This window comes from Pseudorca crassidens, chromosome 11 (assembly GCF_039906515.1).
Source record: "Pseudorca crassidens isolate mPseCra1 chromosome 11, mPseCra1.hap1, whole genome shotgun sequence".
Classification (NCBI taxonomy): Eukaryota; Metazoa; Chordata; class Mammalia; order Artiodactyla; family Delphinidae; genus Pseudorca; species Pseudorca crassidens.
In genome coordinates, this window is record NC_090306.1 from 25,658,809 (window position 1) to 25,680,980 (window position 22,172).

Here is a 22,172-nt window from a genome sequence, read left to right on the forward strand (position 1 = left end):
CTCTGGCTCAACACTAAGACCCAGCTCAACCCAATGACCAGTGCTGGACGCCCCATGCCAAACAACTAGCAAGACAGGAACACAACCCCACCCATTAGCAGAGAGGCTGCCTAAAATCATACTAAGTTCACAGACACCCCAAAACATAACAATGGATGCAGCCCTGCCCGTCAGAAAGATAAGATCCAGTCCCACCCAGCAGAACACAGGCACCAGTCTCCTCCACCAGGAAGCCTACACAACCCACTGAACCAACCTCACCCACTGGGGGCAGACAAGAAAAACAATGGGAACTAAGAACACGCAGCCTGCAAAAAGGAGACCCCAAACACAGTAAGTTAAACAAAATGAGAAGACAGAGAAATATGCAGAGATGAAGGAGAAAGGTAAAAAACCACCAGACCAAACAAATGAAGAGGAAATAGGCAGGCTACCTGAAAAAGAATTCAGAGTAATGATAGTAAAGATGATCCAAAATCTTGGAAATAGAATGGAGAAAATACAAGAAACATTTAACAAGGACCTAGAAGAACTAAAGAGCAAACAAACAATGATGACAACACAATAAATGAAATTAAAAGTTCTCTAGAAGGAACCAATAGCAGAATAACTGAGGCAGAAGAACAGATAAGTGACCTGGAAGATAAAATAGTGGAAATAACTGTCACAGAGCAGAATAAAGAAAAAAGAATGAAAAGGCTTGAGGACAGTCTCAGAGACTTCTGGGACAACATTAAACGCACCAACATTCGAATTATAGGGGTCCCAGAAGAAGAAGAGAAAAAAAAAGGGTCTGAAAAAATATGTGAAGAGACTATAGTTGAAAACTTGCCTAACATGGGAAGGAAATAGTAAGTCAAATCTAGGAAGTGCAGAGAGTCCCATACAGGATAAATCCAAGGAGAAACACGTCAAGACACATATTAATGAAACTATCAAAAATTAAATACAAAGAAAAAATATTAAAAGCAGCAAGGGAAAAGCAACAAATAACATACAAGGGAACCCTCATAAGATTAACAGCTGATCTTTCAGCAGAAACTCTGCAAGCCAGAAGGCAGTGGTAGGATACTTTTAAAGTGATGAAAGGGAAAAACCTACAACCAAGATTACTCTACCCAGCAAGGATCTCATTCAGATTCAATGGAAAATTAAAACCTTTACAGACAAGCAAGAGTTAAGAGAATTCAGCACCACCAAACCAGCTTTACAACAAATGCTAAAGGAACTTCTCTAGGCAGGAAACACAAGAGAAGGAAAAGACATACAAAAACAAACCCAAAACAATTAAGAAAATGGTAATAGGAACATACATATCGACAATTACCTTAAATGTAAATGGATTAAATGCTCCAACCAAAAGACAAAGACTGGCTGAACGGATACAAAAACAAGACCCATATATATGCTGTCTACAAGAGACCCACTTCAGACATAGGGACACATACAGACTGAAAGTGAGGGGATGGAAAAAGATATTCCATGCAAATGGAAATCAAAAGAAAGCTGGAGTAGCAATACTCATATCAGACAAAATAGACTTTATTTTTTATTTTCTTATTTTTAAAATTTATTTATAATTTATTTACTTTTGGCTTCTTTGGGTCTTTGTTGCTGCTGCACATGGGCTTTCTTTAGTTGCCGCGAGTGGGGGCTACTCATTGTTGAGGCAGACGAGCTTCTCTTTGCGGTGGCCTCTACTGTTGCAGAGCATGGGCTCTAGGCGTGTGGGCTTCAGTAGTTGTGGCACACAGGCTCAGTAGTTGTGGCTCACGGGCTCTAGATCACCGGCTCAGTAGTTGTAGGCGCACTGGCTTAGTTGCTCTGCGGCATGTGGGATCTTCCCAGACCAGGGCTTGAAACCGTATCCCCTGCACTGGCAGGCAGATTCTTAACCACTGTGCTACCAGGGAAGTCCCAAACTGGACTTTAAAATAAGGACTACTACAAGACACAGAGAAGGACACCACTTAATGATCAAGGGATCAATCCAAGAAGAAGATATAACAATTGTAAATATTTATGCCCCCAACATAGGAGCACCTCAACACATAAGGCAAAGGCTAACAGCCATCAAAGGGGAAACTGACAGTAACACAATCATAGTAGGGGACTTTAACACCCACTTTCACCAATGGACAGATCATCCAAAACGAAAATAAATAAGGAAACACAAGCTTTAAATGACACATTAAACAAGATGTACATACATGATACTTATAGGACACTCCATCCAAAAACAAAAGAATACACTTTCTTCTCAACTGCTCATGGAACATTCTCCAGGATAGATCATATCTTGGGTCACAAATCAAGCCTCAGTAAATTTAAGAAAATTGAAATCATATTACGTATCTTCTGACCAAAATGCTATGAGACTAGATATCAATTACAGGAAAAAGACTAAAAAATACAAACACATGGAGGCTAAACAATATGCTACTAAAAAACCAAGAGATCGCTGAAGAAATCAAAGAGGAAATCAAAAAGTACCTAGAAACAAATGACAATGAAAACGTGACGACCCAAAACCTATGGGATGCAGCAAAAGCAGTTCTAAGAGGGAAGTTTATAGCAATACAATCCTATCTCAAGAAACTAGAAACATCTCAAATAAATAACCTAACCTTACACCTAAAGTAATCAGACAAAGAAGAACAAAAAAACCCCAACGTTAGAAGGAGAGAGAAATCATAAAAAACAGGTCCGAAATAAATGAAAAAGAAATAAAGGAAACAATAGCAAAGGTCACTTAAACCAAAAGCTGGCTCTTTGAGAAGATAAACAAAATTGATAAACTATTAGCCAGACTCATCAAGAAAAAAAGGCAGAAGACTTAAATCAACAGAATTAGAAATGAAAAAGGAGAAGTAACAACTGACACTGCAGAAATACAAAGGATCATGAGAGATTACTACAAGCAACTCTATGCCAATAAAATGGACAACCTGGAAGAAATGGAAAATATGAACAGACCAATCATAAGCAATGAAATTGAAACTGTGATTAAAAATTTTCCAACAAACAAAAGCCCAGGACCAGATGGCTTCACAGGTGAATTCTATCAAACATTTAGAGGAGAGCTAACACCTATCCTTCTCAAACCCTTCCAAAATATAGCAGAGGGAGGAAAACTCCCAAACTCATTCTATGAGGCCACCATCACCCTGTTACCAAAATGACACAAAGATGTCACAAAAAAAGAAAACTACATGACAATATCACTGATGAACATAGATGCAAAAATCCTCAACAAAATACTAGCAAACAGAATCCAACAGCACATTAAAAGGATCATACACCATGATCAAGTGAGATTTATCCCAGGGATGCAAGGATTCTTCAACATACGCAAATCAATCAATGTGATAGACCATATTAACAAACTGAAGAATAAAAACCATATGATCATCTCAATAGATGCAGAAAAAGCTTTTGACAAAATTCAACACACATTTATGATAAAAACTCTCCAGAAAGTGGGCATAGAGGGAACCTATCTCAACATAATAAAGGCCATATATGACAAACCCACAGCAAACATTTATCTCAATGGCGAAAAAATGAAAGGATTTCCTCTAAGATCAGGAACAAGACAAGGATGTCCACTCTCACCATTATTATTCAACATAGTTTTGGAAGTCCTAGCCACAGCAATCAGGGAAGAAAAAGAAATAAAAGGAATACAAATTGGAAAAGAAGAAGTAAAACTGTCACTGTTTGCCGATGACATGATACTATACATAGAGAAGCCTAAAAATGCCACCAGAAAACTACTAGAGCTAATCAATGAATTTGGTAAAGCTGCAGGATACAAAATTAATGCACAGAAATCTCTTGCATTCCTATACACTAATGATGAAAAATCTGAAAGAGAATATAAGGAAACTCTCCCATTTACCATTGTAACAAAAAGAATAAAATACCTAGGAATAAACCTACCTAAGGAGACAAAAGACCTGTATGCAGAAAACTATAAGACACTGATGAAGAAATTAAAGACAACACAAACAGATGGAGCGATATACCATGTTCTTGGACTGGAAGAATCAACATTGTGAAAATGACTACACTACCCAAAGCAATCTACAGATTCAATGCAATCCCTATCAAACTACCAATGACATTTTTCACAGAACTATAACAAAAAATTTCACAGTGTGTTTGGGAACACAAATGACCCCAAATAGCCAAAAAAATCTTGAGAAAGAAAAACGCAGCCAGAGGAATCTGGCTCCCTGACCTCAGACTATACTACAAAGCTACAGTAATCAAGACAGTATGGTACTGCAACAAAAACAGAAATATAGATCAATGGAACAGGATAGAAAGCCCAGAGATAAACCCACGCACCTATGGTCACCTTATCTCTGATAAATGAGGCAAGAATATACAATGGAGAAAAGACAGCCTCTTCAATAAGTGGTGCTGGTAAAACTGAACAGCTACATGTAAAAGAATGAAATTAGAACACTTTCGAACACCATACACAAAAATAAACTCAAAATGGATTAAAGACCTAAATGTAAGGCCAGACACTTAGAGGAAACTCTAAGAGGAAAACTCTTAGAGGAAAACATAGGCAGAACACTCTATGACATAAATCACAGCAAGATCCTTTTTGACCTACCTCCTAGAGAAATGGAAATAAAAATAAACAAATGGGACCTAATGAAACTTAAAAGCTTTTGTACAGCAAAGAAAACCATAAACAACACAAAAAGACAACCCTCAGAAAAGAGAAAAAATTTGCAAACGAAGTAACTGACAAAGGACTAATCTCCAATATACAAGTAGCTCATGCAGCTCAACATCAAAAAAACAAACAATCCAATCCAAAAATGCGCAGAAGACCTAAATAGACATTTCTCCAAAGAAGATATATAGACTGCCAACAAACACATGAAAGGATGCTCAACATCACTAATCATTAGAGAAATGCAAATCAAAACCACAGTGTATCACCTCACACCAATCAGAATGGCCATCATCAAAAAATCTACAAACAGTAAATGCTGGAGAGGGTGTGGAGAAAAGGGAACCCTCTTGCACTGTTGGCAGGAATGTAAATTGATACAGCCACTACGGAGAACAGTATGGAGGTTCCTTAAAAAACTAAAAATAGAACTACCATATGACCCAGCAATACCACTACTGGGCATATACCCTGAGAAAACCATGATTCAAAAGGAGTCATATACCACATTGTTCACTGCAGCACTATTTACAACAGCCAGGACATGGAAGCAACTTAAGTGTCCATTGACAGATGAATGGAGAAAGAAGATGTGGCACATATATACGATGGAATATTACTCAGCCATAAAAAGAAACGAAACTGAGTTATTTGTAGTGAGGTGGATGGACCTAGAGTCTGTCATACAGAGTGAAGTGAATCAGAAAGAGAAAAACAAATACCGTATGCTAACCCATATATATGGATCCCATATATATGGACCACCTAGAGGGGTAGGATAGGTAGGGTGGGAAGGAGACGCAAGAGGGAGGGGATATGGGGATATATGTATAGCTGATTCGCTTTGTTATACAGCAGAAACTAACACAACATTGTGAAGCAGTTATACTCCAATAAAGATGTTAAAAAAAAAAAAAGAGTAACATAATTGACACACTTTATGGAAAAACAACCAAGGGAAAAAGAGAGAAGGCATAAATAAATAGTATTAGGGATGAAAACGGGGACAAAACTACAGACACAGCAGATATTAAGAAGATAAAGAAATATTAAGACTTTATGTCAATAAACTGAAAGCTAAGAAAATTATTCCTAGAGAAAACAGAAATGAACAACAATTGATTCAAGAAGAAATAGAGGCACTTCTAGGTTGGTGAACACACTGAGGTGCCAGGAGGATGATGTGCCTGAGGGACACGGAAGCTCTGTGTCCTTCCCCCCCCATACATTCTGCTATACATGTCTTCCATTTGGGTGTTCCTGAGTTGTATCCTTTATAGTAAACGGTGACAGTAAGTAAAGTGCTTTCCTGAGTTCTGTGAGTCGTTCTAGTGGGTTTGTGGGAAAATCTCCCCCCCCCCGAAAGTGGGGTCGTGGGAAATCCTGAATTCGTAGTTGGCTGGGCAGAAATGTGGGTAGCCTGGGCACCCTATTTGTGGCTGGTGCCTGAAGTGAGGGTAGTCTTGCAGGATCAAACCCTTAAACCTGTGGAATCTGATGTTAACTCCAGGTTGTTCGTGTCAGAAGTGAACTAAATTGCTGGTATCAGATCTGATGGATGTCAGGGAGGAAAGTAGCTCTCATTTAGTGTCATAAAATGTGGAATTCAGTAGAATGACACAGGCTCACAGAAGCATGTAGTTTAGGAAGTGAAAGGATGAGCAACAGGGCAGGGTATGAGGAACCTTTGACTCCTGGGTGGCCACATGATCAATCATGGTGTAGGGCAGCAGCTATGCTGAGATAAATGACTGAAGGTAAAAGTTATCGATGGAATTTATTGATGGACCTAACTCCTGGGGAATTGTTTCAACGGATGCATAAAGAAATACAAACCAATAAGAGAAAAGTGAAATATACAATCCCTTGATTATTATTAGTTATAATAGCTAAAATGAAATTAAAAGAGAGTGCTGGGTCAGATTTTGATGCTGGGCCAACTAGCTTCAAAGCTGCCCCCCAAAATGAAAAGTTATTCAGGGACAACAAAGAGCACCTCAAGACTGCTGGTCACCAAAGTTCATGTGTGGGGTTGGGAAGGGCAAAACCAAGAAACTACTGAGACCACGGGGCTCAGTGTGAAGGAGCTGTCTCACTTTGGAGGTTGGCATCACCAGCTTCCTGAAGAAGCTTTACTAAAAAGGACAAAGAGAGAAATTTAGGAGCAGTATATTCATTTTTATTTTTTAAGATTTATTATTTTATTTATTTTAATTTTGGCTGCGTTGGGTCTTAGTTGTGGCACGCAGCATCTTCCTTGAGGCATGTGGGATCTTTTGTTGCGGCACATGGGCTCTTTGTTGTGGTGTATGGGCTTCTCTCTAGTTGTGGCGTGCGGGTTTTCTCTTCTCTAGTTGTGGTGTGCAGGCTCCAGGGACAGTGGGCTCTGTAGTTGTGGCACACGGGTTCCAGAGCATGTGGGCTCTGTAGTTTGCAACACGCGGGCTCTCTAGTTGAGGCACGCAAGCTCAGTAATTGTGGCACGCGGGCTTAGTTGCCCCACAGCATGTGGGATCTTAGTTCCCTGACCAGGGGTCAAACCTGTGTCCCCTGGATTCTAAGGTGGATTCTTTACCACTGGACAACCAGAGAAGTCCCTGGAGCAGTATATTCATTTTTAAATGCTGCAGAGTGGAAGGGTTGGTGCAGGACCCAGAGCTAACTATGGGACAACTACAGATGGCTATCCATGATACAGACACAGAGCAGGTTACTCCTGAGGGAGCAGCCAGCCTGGTGCACTAGATAAAAACTGCTGTAAAGTGTTTATTCAAAGAAGGGGGACTACCTGACTCCCCTTAAAAATGTCAAGTGGAACACCCCAGATGAATTCACCCCTTATTATTCATATGTAAGCCATGTGGGATTGGTGTTATAACTAGTATATTCACAACTGAAAATGTCCATTACTCAGGTCATGGTAAATACTGTGGGCCCCTTCTGCATTAGCAGCCCATGTAACCTTAGAGTCAGAGAAGCCTGTCTCAGCTTCCCCTCATGAATCTTAGCAGATGCTAATAAAAACACTATATTAATTTAAAAGAAAATGTGGAGAGGCAGAGGAAAGAGTCAAGGGACTCATCCCAGCATGGTGGAAATTTTTAAACAATTATTAAGAAACTGAGTGAATAAAGCAAATGTTGATAGAAGTGGGAAAGAGGAAAAAGAAAGAAGGGTGTCAAGAGACTCATCCCAGCAGGATGGAAATCTGTGGATGGTTATTAAGAAATGCGACGAATGCAGGGGACACAGGTTCAAGCCCTGGTCCGGGAAGATCTCACATGCCGTGGAGCAACTAAGCCTGTGCGCCACAACTAGTGAGCCTGAGCTCTAGAGCCCGCGAGCCACAACTACTGAAGCCCACGTGCCTAGAGCCCGTGCTCCGCAACAAGAGAAGCCACTGCAATGAGAAGCCCGCGCACCGCAACAAAGAGTAGCCCCCACTCACCGCAACTAGAGAAAGCCCGTGCAGTAACGAAGACCCAACGCGGTCAAAAATGAAGGAAGGGAGGGAGGGAGGAAGGAAGAAATATATAAATAAATTTTTAAAAATCTTAAAAATAAAAAGATTAAAAAAAAAGAAATGGGATGAATAAAATGGACATTGACATTGATGGGGTTGAAATAAAGGTCTTAATACAGTACTATCTGAGACTGGGTGGATCAAAGGGACCCCTGCTGGACCCCCTACATTAAAGGGCTCTAAGCAAGTTGAGTTTGTTTACCCTAGTTTGGAGAAATGTAAGACACGGGAAAGCAATGATTATAATGAGAAACCAGACCTGACATAACCTGGGGCAATAGTCAGGCAGATTAATCTTGGCTCAAACCCCCTGCTGGCTAAAACGGTCAGGGAGTGGAGAAGTTTCTAGGAGTCCTTTACTGGGATGGGACCTCATGCACTGTGATACCAAAACCCTTTGGTGAAGTCTTAACGCAGGCTACAATTAGATTGAGAGAATATGAAAAAAGTTAAGGTTGACTGATGAAGGTGGAAGTTTGGGTGAAAACTGGAATGTTTAAACAGGCTTACCTGAATGGTTTATGGGAATGGATACTATGTCTAAATGGGGAACACCTCCCCCCAAAGTAAAACAGATGGCATGTCACTCGCTCTCCAATCCAAGCAATATTAATTAGACATCATGCTAAATGGGAATAAGACTGCCGGAGCCCACACAGTGTTATAGACAAGAAGCTGGAGCCTGGCAGACAAACTCTGTACAGGAGCCTTACATAGAGCGCAGACTGGGGCTTACGGCAAAAGCCTGTGAGCACCTCCCAGTGACAACTACTGGGATGACAAACTGGAGCATTTCCATTTGAGAGGCAATTACTAGCCTGCTATTGAACGTTAGTCTAAACTGCCCCTATGACTGGAAGACAAAATAATATTGAAACCCAAGATACCCATGATGTCTTGGGTAATGTCAGAAAAACACTCTAATGAGGAAGGCAGTGCACAGAAGAGTTCCATAATTAAATGGAGATTGTTTATAGAGGATCTCGTTATGAGGAGAAGGCAAGGAGGAGATACAATGAGGAGCCTCTTTTCCCAGAGGACTGACTCTGGAACTGAGTGAGGAGTTGCCAGATTCTGTTGTCACTTGGACAGTATAAATATCTCTCAACTGACCAACAAAGAGATGCTTGGTTTATGTATGACAGTTCCAAGGTGAATGGCCACCACTCTGATCAAAGAAGGTAAACACAGATGGGCTCAGTGGGCTGACTTACATGCTGTTTTCCTAGCAGTGATGGAAGAACTGAACAATGGTAAAGCCCACATGCTTGGGTTTTTACTGACTTATGGGCAACGGAAAACTGGACTATTAAAAGGATGCCTGTATAAGGTGCAGCCATATGGAAATCCCTCTGGGAATTTATGGGCCACTTTAAAGTAGAACATGTTAATGCCCATCAGAAGAACCCACTTTCAGGTTTGGGAGGTGATGTAACCACCAAGTGGACCTTTTGGTACACTCCCTTCACGTGGCCACCTGGGGGACTGCAGCAATGCAGAGATGGGCTGAATCTAGACATAATCCTCTTATACCCTCTGAGGCACAAATTGCCAACAAGAACTGTTTTGTCTGCCAACAGGAGAGACAGAGGATGCAGATGGCTGTGGGGAAGACTCCCCGGGGGGGAAGGCCCTACTACACACAGCCAGCAAGCAGACTACACTGGATTAATGCCAGCAGCCCTGGTGGGGGGGGCTATAAATGGGTCCTACCAGGAATAGACACTTCAGACTGGGCTTTGCAATATGAGGCAGTAGATGCTTAAAATACTATTAGAGGATTGGAACAGAAGATACTCTACCAATGTGGGCCGCCAAGTTACACATCTTCAGGCTATGGGACACAACACGCTTCACAGCACACAGTGTCCAACAGTGGGTGAAAAGATACCACATCAAATGGATATATGATGTTGCTTATCACCCTCACAGTAATGGTTTAATTGAGAATTAGAACAGGCAGTTGAAACATCTGCTGTCTAAAATGTGTAAGATAAAAGCATAAAGGGCTGACTTTCATGCGTTCACAAGTGTGTGCTCACATTCAACATAAGGGGGCCTAAGGGAGAGTCCCCACTAGATAGATACCTCTGTTCTTCTGGTGGATCTGGGGAAAAGGGGATAGAGATGGATGCTGGTATGACTACAATTCTTCCTAAGGAGTAAGGATGCTGGTATGACAATATACTTTTTATTTTCTTCCCCACATCATCTCAGCTTTGTTTTTCCTACCTGATGCAGGACCAGGACTACAGCTACAAGTGCCAGAAGCAGGGATGAAACTCTATTTTTAAACCTTTATGTCAGAATTCCTAAGAGCCTGCTGGGGTGGGCTGTGCCTTCACCCCATCTGGCAAAATGGGGGTTAACAGTGAATGCAGCTATAATGCCTGGAGGTAAAAACAGCCCACTAGTTCTGTACCTATGTAACCTTACCCTAATATGAATGGTAGTGAACTGAGGCGGAGGTACTTGCTAGACTACTATTGCTGCCTGCAATCTAAACCAGCGCTGTGGCTGAACCTAATGTCCCTTCCAAAGGTGGAAAAGTTTGGGTATAAATGGAAAGAAGGAGGAATAGTAGTTAAGGGTAAAGGAGTAAATAAATGAGTTATGGTAGGTAATAAGAGAAATCCAATATTACATTAACACCCTGAAAGAGGCTCGGGGCAAGAGATGACATTGTCTCTTAGCTCAGTTATACCGGATGCCTTGAAAGGGGGAAGCCATATATTGCTGCAGTTGGAACCTGAGAAGATGTATTGTACTGGAACCCTGCAAACCTCAGTGGCCTTGCTCTGGGAGACATTTTCATGCAGTAGGATGATAGACTGAACTAAGCAGTAATGCCAAAGGGACAGGTACTATGCCAGCATCTTAACAGTGAAGCATTAAAAGCATTCTTTTTAACATCAGGAAAAAGACAAGGATGCCTGTTATTATCAATTCCATTCTATACTGTACTGAAAAGCCTAGTTAGTACTAAAAGGCAAGCAAAAGAAATAAAGGTGACAAAGACTGGAAAAGAAGAAATAAAACCATCATTATTTGCACATTATCACCTACTTTGCTATTATAAAACTACCTAAAGACATTAAAGAAAGCCCTTATAAATGGAGAGATTACATCATTTTCATGGAGGGGAGACTCAACATTCTAAATACGTTAATTGTCTCAAAACTACATTCAATGAAATTTCAGTAAAAAGAAGGTGGTGAAGAGAACTGTCCTATAAGATACCAAGACTTACTTTAAAGCTATAGTAATTACAACAGCGTGATTTACTACAGGGACAGAAAAACTAGCAGAATAAACTGAATGCCCAGAAATACATAGAGGAACTTCACATACAGGAACTATACATGACTGAAGTGGCACTGCAGATCAGAGGGAGGAAGAATGGTCTATCTAATAACTAGTATAGAATAACTAATTACAGATATTTCTAAAATATTAAATTTGATCTCTTCCTCATAACATAAACAAAAATCAATTTCTTAGAGATGCTAAATATAACTTAAAAACATTTAGGAAAAAAATGTAGACTATTTTTACAAACTCAGAATAGAGAAGCATTTCTTAAATAGAACAGAAAGTTAAGTCATAAGAAAGATTTGTAAATGAGAATTTATGATTAAGAGTATCTTAATTCATCAAAAGATCCCTAAAAGAAAATTAACAGCCACGAACTGGAAGGAGACATGTGCTTCTCATATAACTGACCAAGGATTAGCTTCTTGAATATATAATGAAAACTTATTAAGAAAAATGTCTTAATATTAAGTTTTTGTTTATCACAAAGTAAAACTAGTATTATAAAAATATTGGCCAAAGCTGTTAAAATTCTAATGCTTTTTGGATACAGGTCATGGGAACCCAGTTTCTGCCATCAAAATATCAAGTTTGACTTTATGATTTATCAACTCCATAACCAATAAGCTATAATGTTTAGTTGAGCATGACTAGCAATTTGTGTTTACAAGGCTCCCAACTTCTTCAAGAAAACTTCAAGCAGCTTCTACTTTCTGACAAGGTTAATTCATGTACAACTTACAAAGGGAGGGGAAGGGAGAGGAGTACTGTGAAGGCTCCCAGGCAGGCAGTGCAGCGTGGGCTGTGGGTAACTGCTTATTTCCATCGTGAAGAGTCGAAGAAGGTAATAAGCAAGGATCCAAAAATGTTCCTGAGATCTTAATTATTGGTATCAGAAGTTGGACCCTGGTTTTAAATTCCCCTTTTATTCCTCCACTATTCCTCTGAAAAGATGATCAGACTCCAATCTTCCCACTCTCTTGCTCCAAGTATTTCTAGGCCGCAGAAGAAAAGTACTCTTTTCTGATCTGGGGTTCTAGAAAAGAGCCTTTACCTCTTGGGTTCATTCCCTGCTTAAAATTTCTAGCCAGTTACCACTGCAAAGTGACTGTGATGTACACACTCTCTAAATAACAGACTGGATAGATTTTTTTAAAATTTATTTACTTTTATTTATCTTTGGCTGTATTAGGTCTTCGTTGCTGTGTGTGGACTTTCTCTAGTTGTGGTGATCGAGGGCTACTCTTCATTGCGGTGTGCGAGCTTCTCACTGCGGTGGCCTCTCTTGTTGCGGAGCACAGGATCTAGGCACGCGGGCTTCAGTAGTTGTGGCACACGGGATTAGTTGCTCTGCGGCATGTGGGATTTTCCCGGACCAGGGCTCGAACGCGTGTCCTCTGCATTGGCAGGTGGATTCTTAACCACTGCGTCACTGGAGAAGTCCCCAGACTGGATAGATTTAAATGGGCTGTGGGGGACTTCCCTGGTGGTCCAGTTGTGAAGAATCCGCCTTCCAATGCAGGGGGGACTCAGGTTCGATCCATGCTGCAGGGCAACTGAGCCCGCACACCACAACTACTGAGCCCAGGCGCCTCAACTAGAGAGCTGCGTGCTGCAAACTACAGAGCCCATGCACCACAACTACAGAGCCTACGCACCCTGGAGCCCACATGCCACAACTAGAGAGAGAAAAACCGCATGCCACAACTAGAAAGAAGCCCACGTGCCGCAACTAGAGAGGAGCCCATGTGCGCAACGAAGATCTCACATGCTGCAACTAAGACCAACGCAGCCAACAAACAAACAAACAAACAGGGCCCAGGAGTGTGTGCAGCAGCATTTTTTTAAAAATAAAGAAAAAAAAGGGCTGTGGACAAGAATTTCAAATCAGTCTAGAAGGACATTTTCATCACTGAAATCCATCTACTTTTATTCTTTTTGGGTTTTCATGGTAATTGTTCAAGACTTGCAATGTTTTTAAATTTTATGGCATTAGTGAACAAGAAATGAAGTGTCAGATGTTATTAAAACCCCTTAACACAGTCAGGAGAAATGAAGAATGGCACCAGAGTACAAATCAATATAACAACACTTAATTCATTCCCTTCTTTCTCTAATGGGAGAGACAGTTGCCATTGTTAAAATTTGCATTTACACAGATAATCTACAATTATTTAACATGGTACCTTTACAAAAGACCCTCAGAGGTGAGTTTATAATTTTAAAATAAATACTGAGACAGATAAGGAAAGGTTAAGTGCAGTGTCCAATACAGCTAACATATGGGTAACTGTTCTGGATAAAGACCGATCCAAGCCCATTCTCAGCTCCACCACGTTACCTAATAGCTGTGTGATCTTGGGTAAGTTACTAAGCTTCCCTGAGCGTCAATTTCCTCCTTCATAAAAGCATGTGCAGTACTAACTCATTGTTGAGAGGATTAAATGCAGGGGGCAAAAAGACCAAAATGTACAAGGCACTTTAATAGTACAATTCCTAATATAGAGTGATTTCTGTGAATGATTAGAAAATTACTTTATGAGCCTTCTTTTTGTATGACACTTTAAAAATATATGTATGATGAGAGTTCTACAATCTCAAGATTCACTCTTGTGTTCAGCATAAAAGACCAAGTTACCAAAAAATACTCATTTGAGTACAAAAACATGCTCATAAATATTCAGTCTTCTTAATTTGAAACTGAAATTAATACGTAGATATTAATTAACTATAACTTTTCAACAGACTCCATAAACTAAATGCTACAAGCTAATCTAGCTGAGAAGAAAGATGAGAGCTCAAGACAGACCACGAGCACAGAGACATAAAGTGCTATTTAAAACAGGAAGTGTGATAACTAAGGGCTTTTTTCTTTAAGAAGCATGACATTCAGTATAAGAGAACATTTATTAAGTTCTCAACCCTGAAACAAATGCCTTGACTATTTAATTTAACAAAGTTATACTTTGAATGCAATAATATGTCAGATCCTCACAACTTAAGATGTGCATAATTTTATAGAGGATTATGTAGGGCTAATAAAACTGATAATAATTACAACAACATGGGCTATCATTTAGTCAGCACAGGTTTCTTACTTTCTCACAATAAATCAGTGAGAGAAGAAGGAAAAAACCTGTTATCCCCATAAAGATGAACTGATTGACACTCAGGAAGATTATGTAACTTGTCCAAGGTTACAGATAGTAAGTGACAGAACAGAGATTTGAACACATGATTGTTATCACTTCAAAAACCAATATTCTTTCTGCCCCAAATTGCTTCTCTAGGCAGAACATTAGGAAACGGAACTAAATGACTGGGAAGATCTCTTGAAAATCTAGGATTTAAATTCTTTTTACTAATAAGCTAATATACCTGAGGGTATTAAGCTTCAAGCCCCTGCCCCAACAAGCAACTCTCCAACCCCTATCCCCTTCAGGGAAAAAAGCAAGACAGGAAGACGCAGAAAAGAAGAAAGAATTACTTAACATTAAATCTTTCAGATACAAAAGGGTGATCTGTGGTAATGACCAGCACTAAGAAAGTGAGAGCACGAGGACAGGAAAGAATTTAGATTAGTCATTAGAGAAGAACTTCCTGACAACAAAAATTGAGTCACTGGAACACATTATCAGAGAACGTTATGTAGGATAAACTGAAGAAAATACAACCTCATGAAGGGCTGTCAACACACAAACAGTGTCAACATACACACAAGATGGGGAAGTACAAATATAGCCTACTTGGCTCAGCCTCATTTATAATTTAAAATAGAAAAGAAAAAAAGGAAACTGGTAAAATAAGCTTGACAGCAACAGTCAGGAGACTGCACTACAATTCCGTCAGCCTAAGTACAAGTTAGCAAAATGCTAACCCAATATTTGTGCCACATTTTTCAAAAGACCCATCAAGGCACAGGTACCATTTTATATTTTCCTTCAATTCACTATCCATTAAAACACAGCATCTCGGGCTTCCCTGATGGCACAGTGGTTGAGAGTCTGCCTGCCGATGCAGGGGACACAGGTTCGTGCCCCGGTCCGGGAAGATCCCACATGCCACAGAGCGGCTGGGCCCGTGAGCCATGGCCGCTGAGCCTGTGCGTCCGGAGCCTGTGCTCTGCAACAGGAGAGGCCACAACAGTGAGAGGCCCGTGTACCGCAAAAAAACAAAAACAAACAAACAAAAAACCCACAGCATCTCTATTTCCTCTGCAAATTCACGTTCAGACTAGAACCAGTGCTCTAGTCTAGGCTCAAAGTTAGTCATCACAGATGCACTGGTAAAATAAAACCCAAATTCTGCTAGTTTTGTAAGTATGTTTTGGGAGAATTTTGAATGAAAAATATCACAAAGATAACTTCCTTTGGGATTAAAAACAAAACAAAAAACCCCCACATAATTTTGGTGGAATTATTAGACCTAGGAGAATCGTGTCTGTTCCACACGCCTGTACCCCTTTCTCTCACTACATGAAATCAACCCATCCAAAGTTGATCGCCTTAGGAAACCGCAGAGTCAACGATTTCGTTTAACCCTTTCCAATGTCAGCTGAGTCTTGATGTGAACTTTTACTATCCTGTAAAAAAATGAGAAGTCTACATGTTCCCGGTAGTAAGAGGATTCTCTCACTTTCATTATAAAAAGAAATATGTTTCTTTTATGATGATTATGTTTATTATCAGGGAAAAAAAGGGCTACTTCCATTAAAAAACAAATACACTCAAGTCAGCCAAGTTAATGCTTTTATATTCCTTCCCTTTTTTTCTCTACAGCCACTGCCATCCAAAAGAGAAGTAACCTCTCAGCCTCTGGTCCTACCTAAAACCCTCTCCTTTCCACGAGACAGAAGAGACTTCGGACCATTAATTATTTGGTTCTAGTAATATACCCCAGTAGTTGAGAGCATAAGTACTTGCTTTTGGGAGACCTAAAAGCTAGGGCAGACCTACCTTGTGAGTAGAGAAGGATCTGCATCTCTAAAAGAACACACGTAAACACCTGTACCAAGTTCTCCAGGCCCAGGAGCTCGAAGACCTCTCGGAGCGGGTAATCGGAGAGAGGAAGTTCACTGGGGCCCGGCCTCTGACAGATGACGGGTTCATAAACACCATAAAATTTCAGTGATCTCCCTGGAGGAGGAAGGGGCACCTCATAGAGAATATTATGGATGTAGCTCTCAAGCGGCAAGGGTGGTGGCTGCTGTGAGGTAACTGCCTTGTAAAGCTGAATAAGGAATTTCTTGCAGGCCTGCATAAAAGGCAGCGGTGTGATCAAACATATACTTTTTGAAACATACAGGGTGTCTCTGCTGATGTCATAAGAGTTGTATCGCTGGAGTTTCAAAAGGGAAGTTGTATCTCCCTCGTCAATACTGCTTGCCAGTGAGTCCATGCTGCAGGAGGATGACGCGTACAAGCTGCTGTAATGCTCTGCGTTGTGCATCTGGTAGAGCGTCTGCATTGCTGTGCAGATTTGCTTACTTGTAACTTCTTCATAAAAAGTGAGAACAAAACCGTAGGTACGAGAACCATCTTCCCGGGTAATTATAAATGAGTGGAACTGAGGGTCTTTATTGTCAGTTTGTGTTCTGAAAGATAGTCCTTTAGGCATGCACAACTGTGGAGGAAGGAGAAGAAAAGCATCAGAAGGCAGTACACAAACAACTTCAAACCAGAAAAAAATGTTTGTGAAGCTCCATCTGAGCTTGTGACCTTCAGTAAGTCATGTAACTTCTCTGAGCCTCGGTTTCTTTATCTACAACATTTGCTGCATCAGTGACTTGAAGACAAAATATGCAAGGGCACTTCACAAATATTTAGTAATTAAGGACTATTTTTAGAGTAATGTTGATAATGTCTCAGAGGAATACAGACAGGTGAAGGCTCATTTGATAAATGGAAAAAAAGTTAAACATAGAATAATAAAAACAACAGTATCATTTTTGCATCATTTTGAACAATATTATCCTTAGGAAAATAAGCTTTGAAAATTAAATGATTTTTTATTTACTGAAGCAGAAGGGCAGAAACAAGACATTTTAGATTATTTCCAGCAGAGACCATGTCCCAGGTCTTGGGAACTACCCAGGATTGAGTCAAACTTGGGAATAAAATTACATGAGGAATTAAAGATGCTATATTTAAGATACTTACAAAGCACAAGAAAATAAAATCAAGTCTTTAAAACATTTTAAACAAATTACAGAAAATGTGAAATACACTAAGGAAAACAGGACTTGTAATTCAACTATCCTAAAATAATGATCATTATTAACTTTTCTATTATTCCTTTCTACTTTTGTATTACAATATACTTTCTGCATAGAAATAATTTTACCATACATTATGACATTTTTTTTCAGATTTAATAGTCGATCTGGTGTAAAACTTAGAAGTTCTCCCAAATCCCCACATCACCAAAAAGACGTAATTCACTTAAGAGTTACATGTCCTTCATCCAAACTGTGAACAAACACTTATTAAGTGCCTTTCTGAGCTAGGCCCTGTGATGGTGATACAATGGTGAGAAAGACACAGTTCCTGCTCCTCTGAAGCTTCCAGTCCAGTAAGGAGGACAGATGATTAAAAAATTATTAAAAAAAAATTATAAAGTATTGGAAGTGCTACGATAGGGTAAATATAGGCTGCTAGGAAAAAACACAGCAGGAGGACATAAATGAGAAAAGAGGAAGCCACCAGGGGAAAAAATGAAGGAAGCCCAAGCGGAGACCTGAGGATAAGTATAGGTGTGTATAGGTGTTAGTGAGATGAAGAGAAGGCAGAGAGGGCACGTGCAAAAGCCCAGAAGACAGAATGTGAGGTTCTGGGGAACTGAAACCTGCTCTTCAGCTCACCTACTCTGCTGGGGGCCTTCAGACAATCCCAGTCCTCGGCCTGGAACCACCCTAACTCACATCCAGTAGAGCAAAGGGGCTACCCTGCCAAACCCTACTCAAACTGCAGATCTGTAAGCAAAACGATGATTTTGTTGTTTTAAATCAAGAGACTATAGCCCTGAGGTCAAATCCAATCTGCCACTTGTTTTTGAAAATAAAATTTTATTGGAACACAATCACGCTCCTCCATTTAAGCACTGTCTACACAGCTGCTTTTGCACTACAACAGCAGAGCTGAATAACTGCAACAGAGACTGCATGGCCCACAACGCTCAACTATTTACCATCTGGCCCTTTGTGGAAAAAAAACCCCTGCCAGCCTATGTTTTAAGCCACTTAAGTAACATTGGGATGGTTTGTTATAGAGCTATATATACCCAAAACACTCCCTTACTTCCTGTAAGTGTCCATATAAATACTACCTTAAAGAGGACTTCCTTTATTTTTCCATAAAAAATAGTGTTTTCATCCTATAAATGCCGTTAAAATGTCACTTCTCCTCTAAAAAGTCTCTGTTGAATGAAGTAGTTAAAATCTTGCACCACAGTATACATATGTACACTGTATAATGACACACAGTAGTTTCTCAAATTTTGTTTCATCTCTAGATTGAAAACTACTCAAGGACTCGTAATAGCCTTAACGATTCAAGAGTACCACACATGGAACAATACACTATTTGGGGCCGTAGTAAATGGTGACTGATAAAGATAAAAAGCAAAAATTGTGAAGCTCAGCTAAGTATCCCAGTGAAAATGTCTTTATATTTCATATCACTGAATATAAGAAGTGGAAAGAGCTACGGTAGCTTTACTTAATTATTATTATATATGTATGTTGACAAAAATTAAATTACTGTGTACATTTGCGCAAAATAAGATATAGATTTAGGTAACACACATGAATACCTCGATCTGTTGGGGGAAATTTTGCTTATTCCTAATCTTGGGAATAAAAGGCCATGGCAGAATATTTTCATAAAGAGGCCTTCATAATTAAAGCTGCTTTCACCATAACAAGTCAATGAGATCTTCTACTGATTATGAATGAAAACTCATCTGACACATTTACTATAGTCAATAAAGATTGTAGGAAGGATGACCTGAATCAGTCTTGCTCCAGGCTAAGCTCAAACCTGCATAGCATAGTGCATGGCACACAGAAGTATTTGTTGACTGACTGAATGAATAAATGAATGAACAAGAAAACAATCAAAAACAACAGCTCGGGGTACAGGATCAGATTTAGTTCATCTCTTCATTCAATCTGTAGCTCTCTTTTTACATCAAATAGGCACACAGAAACACAGTGATCTCCAAAGTCAACATAAAGACTTCATTTAATTGACAGGGTTTCCTGACATCATAAACCACAAAATTCCAGCTCAAACTGTTTTTGAACAGCTGCCAAATATTCCCTGAAGGATCTGTAGTTTTCGTCAGCATGCATTCAAACATCTACAGGAAGAGCCTGCCAAAAGTTGTGCTCAAAATGAAGAATGACTTTCTATGTTACAGATAACAGATGTAAGAATTATTAAATTCTCTTTCTACATATCAACAAAACTAAGAATTATATTTCTAATCTTGGAACCATAAATTGGAAAATGCTATTGCTTTTTCATTTTTAAAAGTGAGAATCATATGATTTGTCAAGTTTATTTTTCATAATCCTAAACTGTAAGTCAAGATTTGCTCACCATGGCATTCAACAACATCTTTTAGCCCCTGATATTGCTGTCTACCAACAATATCCCTCCCCACCCTACTCTCCCACAACAACTAAAAATTTAGAGTTGTCACTGCTGACCAGATTGTCGCTGGCAATCAGATTACTCTAGCCAAATTGGGCTCACAATGCTGTGTACCTCTCCTGGTTTGAGTGACCAAATGTCCTTATTATCTCTCTGGACTCTTTTAGGCAGTGTGGCTAGAATTTTAACAATTCTTTTTTCCATTTTCTATAGTTCTATTAATCCCACTCCTTCTCTCTCACTATACAAATAAAACTCTCAATGAGTCAGCTTGTCCTTCCTTTCTTGCTTCCTTCTTTCCCTCTCTCTTTCCTTTCTTCATTTAATAAACATTTATTTCATGTCATGTATTGCATTAGATCTTGATAACTCAAAACACAAATATGAAAATCACCCCTTACTTCTGGGAGCTTCTAGCCTAATAGGAAAGAAAGACATATAAACCAGCAGTTACAAAATAATGTAACCAATACTGCTACAGAGTGTGTTCAAAGTATTATAGGAATAGAGAAGACAGAGCACCTAACCATTCCTGCTTAAGAGACGGTTTTGCAGTGGAGGTGACACCTGAACAAAGACAGGGAATGGAAGTACTGTAAGCAAGCATATAGACCTTCATTTATTCAATGATTAGAACCTCTACTATGTGCAAAGCTAGGGATATAGCAATGAATAAAAGAGAGTGTTCCTGTCCTAATGGTACTTACTTTATAGCAGGAGACAGGGAGTAGACAACCAGCTACATAATTAATTAATTGCAACTGTAACAGTGCTACAAAAAGGTACAAGGTGCCAAGAGAACCTAAGGGGACCTGGCTGAATGCTGGAAGGGTGATGGAAGGTGGTGGTTAGAGATGGCTTCTCTGAGGAAATCATGTTTACAATGAAATCTGAAGGGTCAATACGAAGAATTCACTAGGGGAAGGAGAAGTGGAAGAGCCTTCCAAAGAGAGGTGAAAGCAGAAGCAGAAGCTGTAGTGTGAAGAACAGAAAGGACAGGGGCAGGAGGCCAGTTAGACAGCTATTGCAGGAATCCAGGTAAGAGAGCTTGCTGGTTTGCACTAAGGCGGGTATGTAGAAGCGCAGAGAAGTAGATGATAACTGATTGCATATGGGAGAGGGTGAGAAAGTGGGAACTTTCATGCATGATGCTAGATTTTTGGCTTAGGCACCTAGGTAGATGGTTGTACCATTCACTGACCAAGATTGGTGGGAAGACTGTGAATTCAGTTTTGGGCATGCTGAGTTTGAGATGCCGGTGAAATATTCTAGCTGTGATGTTAAGAAAACAAGTGGGCTCCCCCAGTAATGGCTGGATTAAAGCCCCCATTCCTTTGATTTTATTGTGAGACATGAACTTAAAGCTGGGTCAAAATGAGGGCTTACTTTCATTCCAATGTCAGATCTATTAATGTAACTAAGGGTTATCCATTTCAAATTCAAGTGCTTCCTGAGTCTGTCAAAAGTATATAGTGCTCTTTTTCCTTGCATTTTGCAAGACGGATCTCTAAATAGGTATTTTCCAGCCAACCCTTTACCCTTTACTCTTCGCTCATCATTCCACTCCACGCTTCTTTGTGATCAAATAGTAAATTGTAAACTTAGAGCTTTACAGATTATAAAGAGCTATATAATAGTCATTACTCTTTAGTTACCTGAAATATCATATATCAGATGTTTCATTTAGGACATATATACAAAAAAGAATCTTTATATTTCGTAAAACTTGCTTTAAAAAGTATTAACCGTATTTTCTTCCTAACAGTTCCTAGGTTCTCTACATTCTTAAGGATAAGCTCCATCTAATTAGAACATTACATAGACGGTCATGGATGCCAATATGCAGATCTCCTTAAAGAGATCTGAAATGGGGGCGGTGGGGTGTGGGGGGAAGACAGGGGAACTTCAGCTCCATTTGCAATGTTTTGTTTCATTTAAGAGGAAAGGTATGACTCTGAAGCAAATCTGTCAAATGTTGACATGTTAG

The 22,172-nt window shown here is 39.7% G+C and overlaps 1 protein-coding gene across 3 annotated transcripts in view; it reads right to left on the reverse strand.

Annotated features, from left to right (window-relative positions):
* Positions 1–22,172, reverse strand: part of DENND5B (DENN domain containing 5B) — a 212,082-nt gene that overhangs the window by 84,864 nt on the left and 105,046 nt on the right. For all 3 annotated transcript variants that reach the window (XM_067696088.1, XM_067696089.1, XM_067696090.1), the window contains one exon: positions 16,487–17,153. In XM_067696088.1, coding sequence (XP_067552189.1) covers positions 16,487–17,153 — 667 coding nt within the window. The remainder of the gene's footprint in view (positions 1–16,486; positions 17,154–22,172) is intronic.